Genomic DNA, 9,884 nt, shown 5'->3' with positions numbered 1-9,884 from the left:
GAAGTGATTTACCAAAAAAAAAAAAAAAAAAACCAAAGGAAATTTTCAAGGAATCTGCAGGCGGCATGGAGCAAGGAGGAAGCTGAAGTGTGCCCGAGCTGGTCCACAGCGCTTTGAGACAGTGGCCCTTTAAAGTCTGGAATGGTTTTGTTCATGTTGATAAAAATTAGTATTTCTTTTCAGGTGGGCAATCATGGAATGAGTCTTTTAAAAAGTGATTGATAAGGGGGGATGAGAACCATTTGATGTTTATATTCGCACAAGGAATGTCTAAGAGATGGGAGGGGAAAAACACCCTGATTGTACCCGCTATTAATAAATTTATAAAGAACTGACATTTGCAGAATCATGAAGGACCTGTATTAGAACAGGCTCTTAATTGGAGGTTGTATTCTCTGCATACAAGGGTGAAGGCTGCATCTAAGACATGTTTGCCATGAAATCAGAGGCATAGTGCAGATCTTAGGATGTGTATGTACCACGCTGTGCCTGTTTCTTTCTTTCTTTCTTTTTTTAAACTGATTTAATTCGGTTTCTCAGTGTCCCTGGGGCAATGTGCTTCCGTGCAAAGGGCTGTAAAAGAATTCTGGAAGGTAAACCAAATCTATCACTGGGGGACTAAGCAATTCATGGAATATAGATCGATCAGTACTTGTGAAGGGTGGTAGGTCAATGGAACCTTCGTGTTCAGAGGCAGCATGCCCTTAATAACAGTTGTTGTGGGGAGGAAGGCTTTGCCTTCTGTGCCTTTGTTTGTGGGCTTCTCTAAGTCTTCTGGTTGGACATTGTGGAGAACAGGAGGATGCTGGGCCAGATGGATAATTGCTGTGTTGTATTGGGTCCTGTGTTAAGTTCTCATACCAAACCATAACGGATGAACTGCTGTCGTATCTGCTATTTGGTATACTTCAGGTTTAGATATTGTAGTACATCGCCTAGAATGCCATAGCGCTTCGCTCCCTTCAGATTTATCCGCCAGGATAACGTGGCAGGCTAAAGGAGCTGGAAAGAGCTGGGATGGTGTAATGCAGGGGTGTCGAACTTGTTTGTTACGAGGGCTGGATCTGACATTTTTTTTAAAAAAATTTAAATTTATCTTTAAATTTACACCTCGCCCTCCCCGAAGGCTCCGGGCGGCTCACAAGGGGCACGAATGCCCAAGTTAAAACATTAAAACAGTACAGAATAATATAAAATACAATAAATACAATTTCACTAAAATTTACTTACTCATGTACTTACATACATGAGACCTTGTTGGGCTGGGCCATGTGTGTCATAAGATGTAATGCCAGGTAACGGAGATATAAACTTCATAAAGGACACAAACACAAAGGTAGTTTTTTTACTTAAAATAAAAACATGCTTAAAACATTAGCACTCTTGCAATATTTTCTTTATTTGACTGATAACTGACCCCTCTTGCTCTGAACTATTGCATCAAAATGTCTGTGCTGTTGCAATCTTGAGTGTGCTGTTCAGGTGTGTATCTGTAAGCTGCAAACCTACGATGACGCAGCAGCAGCAGAACTGGAAGCAGAAGCAGAAGACAGCCAGCTGCACTGTGGGCCTGATAGAAGTCCTCCGGGGGCATCACCCGGCCCCCGGGCTGCATGTTTGACACCCCTGGTGTAATGGTTAGTCCAGGGATGCCTGACATGGTGCCCGTGGACTCTGTGGTGCCTGCCAGTACTTTTCCTGGTACCCACCAAGCTTTTTTAGAAAGTGGACAGGGACAAACGGGGCATTTGCCCGGCGCGGGATCTGACCTGGCGGTGCAGAGCATTTAAAACGTTGCTTCAGTCAGGAGTGGGGAAAACAATGTGAACAATGCCGAGCCGACAAAGCCGACCGGGAGGAAGAAGATCAACAAAGACCTCCACAGGGTGCCGGTAGGGCAGTCCCCATCCCCAGTATATGTGGCCATAGGTAGGGATAAGCGATTAACTGTAAGCCGCTCAGAAGACCCCCTGGGGGTTCGAGCGGGTAGAAAGTTGAAAGATAAATAAAAAAATAAATAAGTCTCTGCGGGTCCTGATTAGGGGAGAAAAGTGGCGTATGAATTAAATATAATAGAGGCAGCATTGTTTGCGGTGATAATATAGACATTACAAGTGACGGCACAGAAGTGTTCGCACCCCATTATATAGATATTAACTTCCGTCTCATTAAGACCTGGAGAAGGAGATGTAACTGGAGATACGAGGCACAGAGTGTTCCGGCTGCTTTTTCGTGTGCTCTAGAACACGCTGTGCAAAAGCAAGATGGCCCAGGCGCCGTCTTGCGATCTCTCGTCATCTTGACAGCAGACCTTCTTAAAGACAGTTCAGATTGCAGTTGGAGCTGAAACAGAGATCGAAATGACAGTTGTAGTAGTTGAGGTGATGGGACGTGTGACTATTTTGAAGGCTTCAGTCCAGACAAAAGAAATTAGATGTTTACAAAAATGGGGGGAGGAGGAGGAGGAGGAGGTGGTTGAAAGTGTGATTTCTTCTCAGCTTGTGCAGGAGATGCTGCACAGATGGCACGCCGCGTTTGCGCAGAGATGGAACACCTGTGAAGACGCTCCTGGCGATGAAGAAAAAGCTATAGTTTTTGCAGAATCAGGGACACTGGCTTTAACAGGGTTCTTGGTTGTTACTGGAATATCTGACAGGGATAGAGCGAGAGAAACTGAAATGCTGGCTTTGTGGGAAGGTTGTTTGTTGTTCAGTCGCACGGTCGAGTCCGACTTCGTGACCCTATGGGCCACATCACGCCAGGCCCTCCTGTCTTCCGTCGTGCTCTGAAGTTTGCCTAATTTCATGTTTGTTGCATCAGTAACACTGTCTAACCATCTCATCCTCTGCCGTCCCCGTCTTCTTTGACCTTCAGTCTTTTCCAGCGTCGGGGTCTTCTCCAGTGAGAGCTCCCTTCTCATTTCGTGGCCAAAGTATTTGAGCTTCAACTTCGGTATCTGGCAAGGTTGATTTCTTTTAGGATTAACTGATTGCCAAGGAGTGGTGGGGCTGGATGCCATGACCTTTGGGTTTTTTTGATGTTGAGCTTCAAGCCCACTTTTGCGCTCTCCTCTTTCACCCTTAGCAAGAGGCTCTCTAGGTCCTCTTCACTTTCTGCCATTAGAGTGGTATCGTCTGCAGATCTGAGGATGCTGATCTTTTTCTTGGCAATCTTAATTCCGGCTTGTGATTCATCCAGGCCAGCATTTTGCATGATGTACTCTGCATATAAATTAAATAAGCAAGGTGACAATATACATCCTTGTCGCACTCCTTTTCCGATGCTAAATAAAGAATTTGCCAGTCCCAGACTGATGGGGGAGAGGAGAGTCAGGAGGGGGTTCACACACACACACACACACACACACACACACACACGCACACTGTCCTCAGTTTGCTGGTGGGAACCGGCCACTTTTTCCCTGGCTTGCTTTACGAGCGAATGGAAAACTGGTTTGGGCGTTCTGGTAGCCAGCTGACATGTGCAAATAAGTGTCCGCGTGTGTGATCTATTCATGTGAGCAGCGTTAACACCTGGTAAGAATACTCACAGAAGTCAGGAAGGGGGTGCTTTCTGTGAAAGGAGATCCCTAGTCCGTCTGTGCTTGCAGACGACGCCGCTCCGACTTCTATGAACATCGTTGTCAAAAGTTTCTTTGCTCCCGTGAGTAGGCTTTGTCTGCCTCGGCTTTGTCTGCCGAGGTTAGATGGCCAGTGGGACGTCTGGTCCAGCTCCACATGAGCCGTCCCTGCCGGCAGCTTCAGAGCCTGGATGGGAACCTGAGAGCTATGCCTTGCCAGGTTACAGGGAACAGCCCGCTGTCCGTCCTTGTTTAGGCTGGCATGGTGCTTCCCTGATTCCGATGAGCATGAGCCCAAGTCTAAACTTAGTAAGAATCGAGTCTCCTACACTTCACCTGTGGCCATCATTTCCATCATATTAATGTCACACAGAGCGTCCATTGTTTGGATTACTGTGTCCCCCTCCCCAAAGTCTTTTATGACAGCCTTCTTACCTGTGGTTTCAGAAGGCTATGTTGTGCGAACGAATTAGCTATGGTTCTTCAGAACTGCCATATCTTCACCCCCTTTTCTTGAATACCGAGATGGGAATGGAGAACTGCTTTGTATGATAGAAAAATGCCTGTCCTAAGAGAGGTGGGGGAATAATAGAGAGACTGCATCTTGTGGTACATCTATGTGGCCTGCATCTTGGTTGCATTTTAACTGGCTGAAATACTTGTGTTGCATTCCAGGAATTGGAACTTGTACTCTGTGTGCCGAAATAGGTTTCTGCACAGAGGTCTGATGTACTTGGCATGGTAACACCTGCTGTCTGTGTGAGGATTTAAAAAAACACACTCATTCCAAGAGCGTAATAGATGCATGCGCAGCCCCATAGGTACCTTGCTTCAAAGTTGCATTTGACAGTCTGTGGCACCGCTGCTATGCATTGCTTTTCTCCGGTGGAGACGCAGTACTAAATGCATCGTTTTCTAAATCAGAGCTTAATTTTACAGGTTTGGGGGACAGCATCTCCATGTTCAAGTGTACTGATGGGGGCAAAGTTACCAGACTTTGGTCTTGATCTAGATATCCAGTATATTTTGAGGCTGAAGTGGCAAAAGAAAGAAGCGTAGGAACATTTAAAGTTTGGTCCAGTCCACCATGGGAGAGTTTTCGAGTTTTGAGTTTTTCCTTCTTAACAGCTATTTTTTTTAAAAAAAAATCTTTCTTTTGCAGCAAGCGAGAGCGGAGCAAGAAGAGGAGTTTATTAGTAACACCCTGTTTAAGAAGATTCAAGCTTTGCAGAAGGAGAAAGAGACACTTGCGGTGAACTATGAAAAGGAGGAAGAATTTCTCACTAACGAGCTCTCAAGGAAACTGATGCAGGTATGTGGTGCTCAGCACTGTCTTTTCAGGAAAGGGAATGACAGGATGGAGTTTATCTATTTATATTTATTTATTTATTTTATTTATTATTCACATTTCTATCCTGCCCTCCCCAGAGGCTCAGGGCGGCTTACAGGGCGTATCGCCAGATAAAACAGTAAAACAATACCAAATAGTAAAATACATCACCATTAAACCAATTTTGGTGCTCCTCTCAGTCAATTTCCAAATTCCAAATTACACTTTCTACAAGCAAGATGGCCACCCCCTACACCTCCCGTTCTCGCCCATAGTGCAGCGATTATGGGGCATTGATGGAACGTGCCCCCTCCTGATGTCCATATATGGGGCGTTGATGGTAGACTAGTGCGTTGGTAGTGCACTAGTGATGGACTAGTGGTGGCGGCTCCTATTCAAAAGCCTGGCGGAAGAGCTCCGTCTTGCAGGCTCTGCGGAACTGTGCTAAGTTGTTTATTTATATTCCAGTTCATATTCCACCCTACCCTGCCAAAGCAGGCTCGGGGCAGCTCACACAGATAAAACACAGATTAACAATCAAATCGCTAAAACCATTAAAACAATATGTTAAAACAATACAATATTACAGGCTGGCATGGTGCTTCCCTGATTCCAGTGAGCATGAGCCCAAGTCTATTGCTGGACCTCCTGATGGCCCCTGGTATTTTTGGCCACTGTGTGACACAAGAGTGATGGACTGGATGGGCCATTGGCCTGATCCAACATTGGCGTCTCTTATGTTCTTACTTCTTGAACAACTGCATGGTTATTTCTGAGAGTTCTCAGTAGGACAATGCTAGTATACATAGGTGGATGTCAAGAGCTTAGTTCAAAGGCTGGTACCTCATGTGGGACCACTATCATTTTAAAAACATATATAGAGGCCCATTTACAACCAATGTAAATAAAATATAACAATATCAAGGGCTTACAAAGTTGACCTTACGCGTTTTGGCCAAATAGGCCTTCCTCAGAGGTCATACATAGGTGGTAAGATGGTTAATAATTATTTTCACATAAACAGAATCAGAAATATATACAGAGTATAGATTCAATGAGGACCATAAAGTAAATTGTTCAAAAGTAAAATCACCAGGCACAAGGTAAATATGCACATAAGACCTTTAAAGTGCAATCACTAGCCCAGTGATTATAAACTTGTGGTCCAAAAATTTCCTTCTTTGATTGTGTTGCCACAGCATTCATAAGTAAAAGTAAAAAGCAGTTAGTAGTTAGAAGGAAGTTAGAAGGAAGATAGCTGGAGTTACTAGTAGTTAGAAGGAAGATACCAACATGTTTGGTATCATTGAAGTTATAGCCTTGTGAGATCTCGAAAACAGGGAAAGGAAGCGTGTTCTGCGTCTGAGGAGGAGACAAGGGCTAACATGCTTTAGCCTCTTAGCTGTGCATCTTGGTCCTGGTGCATTAAGTGTTCTGTTTGCCTCTGGGTCAAGTTGCAGCTTTGGGTTTGCTTGTTTCTTGGGGCTGTGGTTAAAACACTGAGTTGGATCCTGTTGTGTTGGAAATGGAGCAGATTCACATAACTGCTTTTTGCCTTTTCCTTCCTACTGTCGTGTCGCTTCCCCTCCCCCCAGAAAAAACCCCACTGCTCATGAGGTGCTCCACATCTTTTGTGCGGCTTCTGCTAATTTTCACTTTCTGGCTGTCGTCCTCTCACACTGTTCCCAGGGCCCCCTCTACCATCAGAAGGAGCATTTCAGGAGGCAGTGAGAAGGGTAAGGCAGCAAAAAAAGGATAAAGGAAAGCCCACTCCTGCGATCCATTCGGAGCCCCATGTTTTGTCAATACAGGAAGGCACGGCTGGCCATGGTAATTGCAGGACACACAACACTTGCAGTTATATATAAACCTTAGTCAGAAAGCGCTGGCCGAGCTTCTCTCTGGATACGGCAGCTTAATTCTATTTTTACTAACACATGGCTCCTCCCGATAACGTATTTACAATACGTGCTTTACAGATGTTTTTATTGACACTGTTTGAAGGGTTATGTGCTTATTCAAGAGCGTAGAGCATTTGAAAAGTTTTGCATGTGCTTATTAAGTCAGCCAGGCTGTCGGTTGTGCACAGCAATGAAAGGACTGTGTTTGCTTCTCCACAGTGAGCCGAGGAGCTGCTGACACTGTGGTGGGACGATGGGGCCTTTGCGTATGACTAAAGGGCTGGGAAGTTCCGCCGTCTTTCCTGGTATATCAAGAGTGGGAAAGTTCACACATTTTACGGGCTTCATGTCTCACAACAGTTGTTCCAAAGACTGATAGTACCTTCCAAACACACCCCTCCCCTCAACGTGCCAAATATATAGCAGAAATATAAATGAGAACTTATATTTTAATTGCCTACTTTTTCATAACACTGAAGCAATGTTCCCTCTAAACTGAGTTCGTGTGAGCCAGCTCACAGGTTTTTTAGCCTCCGGCTCACACCCATTTTTTGTCTCGGCTCAGGGAGGGATGGGCTCCAGAGCAAACCGATTTATGCCGTAGGCAAATCTGCTCGCTCACAAGCTCAATGCCAGTAGCTCACAAAGTAGAATTTTTGCTCACACGACTCCACAGCTCGGAGGGAGCATTGCCCTGAAGGACCCTCCTTGATTATTTTTAAGTTCATCTTGGCTTCGGTGTGTGAGGGGTTATTCCATGGATCCAGTCCTGCTTTAAATTAAAAAACTTTCTTACCATAATAACTTTCCCCCACTGATGATACCAGTAACTTTTATTTATTCCATTTTCTTGTATCCCACCGCAGAAAGAAGTAACAGGTTTTTCTGAGGTTATTTTTGAAACTTAGTAGTGTTTAATCATGTAATCAGTTAAAATCCAGTCAATTAATTTAAGAAATCTTTAAAGGATTGAGAGCAATTACAGCTGTAATATAAAATAAACATTTTCCAATGGAGAGGAATTTTTTTCTAGAGAGAGAGAGGAAATCCTTGAGTCCATTGGCATGATGAATAGCAGCACCTGCTTTGTGCTTAACAATATGTCTGGAGTAAGTGCTTAAATTGCACACACTAAATTAACTAGAGGTGTGTGAATCCAGATGGTGCCTCGCTTGCTTCTTCAGGCTAAAATTACCCATCGCCACTGTTCCCTTTTAATTTGCATGTAATTTCCTTTGGGAGAATCTCAAGTTGCTAGCGTTATGTCTGGGGCTGTTGTCGACTGTAGGAATGTGGACTAAGCAAGGAATTCCTGAGACTCAAAAGAAAAAGCTTTTCAACAGCAACATAAAAAGTTAGTTGAGTGGCAGAGGATGTTAAAAAAAAATGCTTCTTGGCTTCCTTGCTCCATCTATTTAGTATTTTTCATTACCCCCCCCCCCAAAAAAAAACCCCCAAAACTTTTGTTATTCTGTCAACCTAAGAAAATGTTAGCCAGGAACTCTAGAACTATGATTCTACGGGATTCCAAATCCACAAACTGTTCTGTTCGTTCCGCAGAAAGGCAGAATGTGCAATTTCGTGTGGATTTGCTTAATTTGAAGCTTTACGGATCTCGCTCACAGTGACGGATCCCATGTCCTGCATCACACCACGGATTCTGAAGGCTTAAAGGCACTTAGGTTTTTGAAAGCGGGGTTGGCGGTTTCCAGTACAAACCCCCCCCCCCCACTTTGCCCTTTATCCTGTTCTTGAGAAATTTCAAGAAGGGTGGAGTAGGAAAGCCGTGGGAAGCACCAGTTTAAGAAGTGCCTTTAACTTAAGTCTCTGGAACTGCATGGATGGAGACAGGGCTGTGTATTGCTTTTTGTGGTGCATTCATGCAGACTTTCAGAAGCCCTGATTGGTGCAGCTGCATCATGCCACCGCCTGATTGTTCAGCGAAGTGACTGCGTGCATGCATTGTTAAACCTTTGCTATTGTAGTGTAGGGAGCTTAGATACTAGATTCACAGTAGTATCATGGATGGGTGTGGGGAAACTTCCAGAAGGGTTTATCTCCCCCCCCTCCCCAAAGTACAGTCTAAATACAAAAGCTGACCATCAGTGTGAGAGCTATAGATCCCCCATTAGCAACTTGGCTGGAATTTCCCACATCGGCATGATTTGTGTTGTGGTTAGAAACACACTGATGTATCAGCATTTCAGTTTTAGTGTCAGGGAATATTGATTTGAAATAACCCTTTAGTCTGTACGCTTAATTTTAAAGGAAAAGCATGTTTGCACACCCAAGAATTGTTTATTCAGATCCCCACCTCTCTTCTCGTGACGTGTTTTCGCCATAATATCATGTCATAACCAGTGCTGTAAAAGGCCCGGATCGTGGTTTCAAGTAGCACTTTGTGCTTATTGGCTTTGTAAGAGCTCGATGTTTGGTGAGCTTTGTGCAGTGCAAGGATTGGTTCCATAGATAATGCACTGCAGGAACACAACAGGGGGGAAAGGGCCTGTTAGCAGACGTCTTGGAAGAGGGACTGTGTTTGTCTGAAGACAAGCTCTGTGTGTGAGTGAGAGAGACTGACTGACTTGGTAGTAGAAAACCATGTTTGTGGACCTTATTTTCCTGTGCTCATTTTCTGCAGGTATTGTGTGTGTGTGTGGTTCGGTTGTCTTATCTCTTTGTATGTACTACTGGGTTTGAAGTCTGTCATTCAGTGGAAACTAGTTAACTGTAAGCACAGCATATGTAGCTTGTGCCCCAAGAGCATAATTCTGCATCTTGGAGTTCTTCAGAATGGCTGAGGCTAGAGCTGTGTTGCAATTATATGGATTCTGCACTTTGAGTCTCTTAAAACTTTATTACCAGGATCCTTCCCAGTACTTCTTTCCAGGACCAGTTTGGTGTAGTGGTTAAGTGTGTGGACTCTAATCTGGGAGAACCAGGTTTGATTCCCCACTCCTCCACTTGCACCTGCTGGATGACCTTGGGCAAGCCATAGTTCTGTCAGAGCAGCCGCTCTGAGACTCCAAATGGTGGGGTATAAAACCAATCTCCTCCTCCTCCTCCTCCTCCT

General features: G+C 44.5%; 1 protein-coding gene across 1 annotated transcript in view; it reads left to right on the top strand.

Moving 5' to 3' along the window:
• Positions 1-553: 553 nt before the first annotated feature.
• Positions 554-9,884, top strand: part of CCDC6 (coiled-coil domain containing 6) — a 41,292-nt gene continuing 31,961 nt past the window's right edge. Inside the window, exons 1-3 of the mRNA XM_015423369.1 lie at positions 554-593; positions 3,611-3,663; positions 4,743-4,892. Coding sequence (XP_015278855.1) covers positions 554-593; positions 3,611-3,663; positions 4,743-4,892 — 243 coding nt within the window. The remainder of the gene's footprint in view (positions 594-3,610; positions 3,664-4,742; positions 4,893-9,884) is intronic.

The sequence above is a fragment of the Gekko japonicus genome, unplaced genomic scaffold (assembly GCF_001447785.1).
Source record: "Gekko japonicus isolate JY-2015 unplaced genomic scaffold, Gekko_japonicus_V1.1 scaffold1677, whole genome shotgun sequence".
Classification (NCBI taxonomy): domain Eukaryota; kingdom Metazoa; phylum Chordata; class Lepidosauria; order Squamata; family Gekkonidae; genus Gekko; species Gekko japonicus.
Note: the sequence above shows the minus strand (reverse complement) of the source record. Positions and strands in the feature narration are given on the sequence as shown.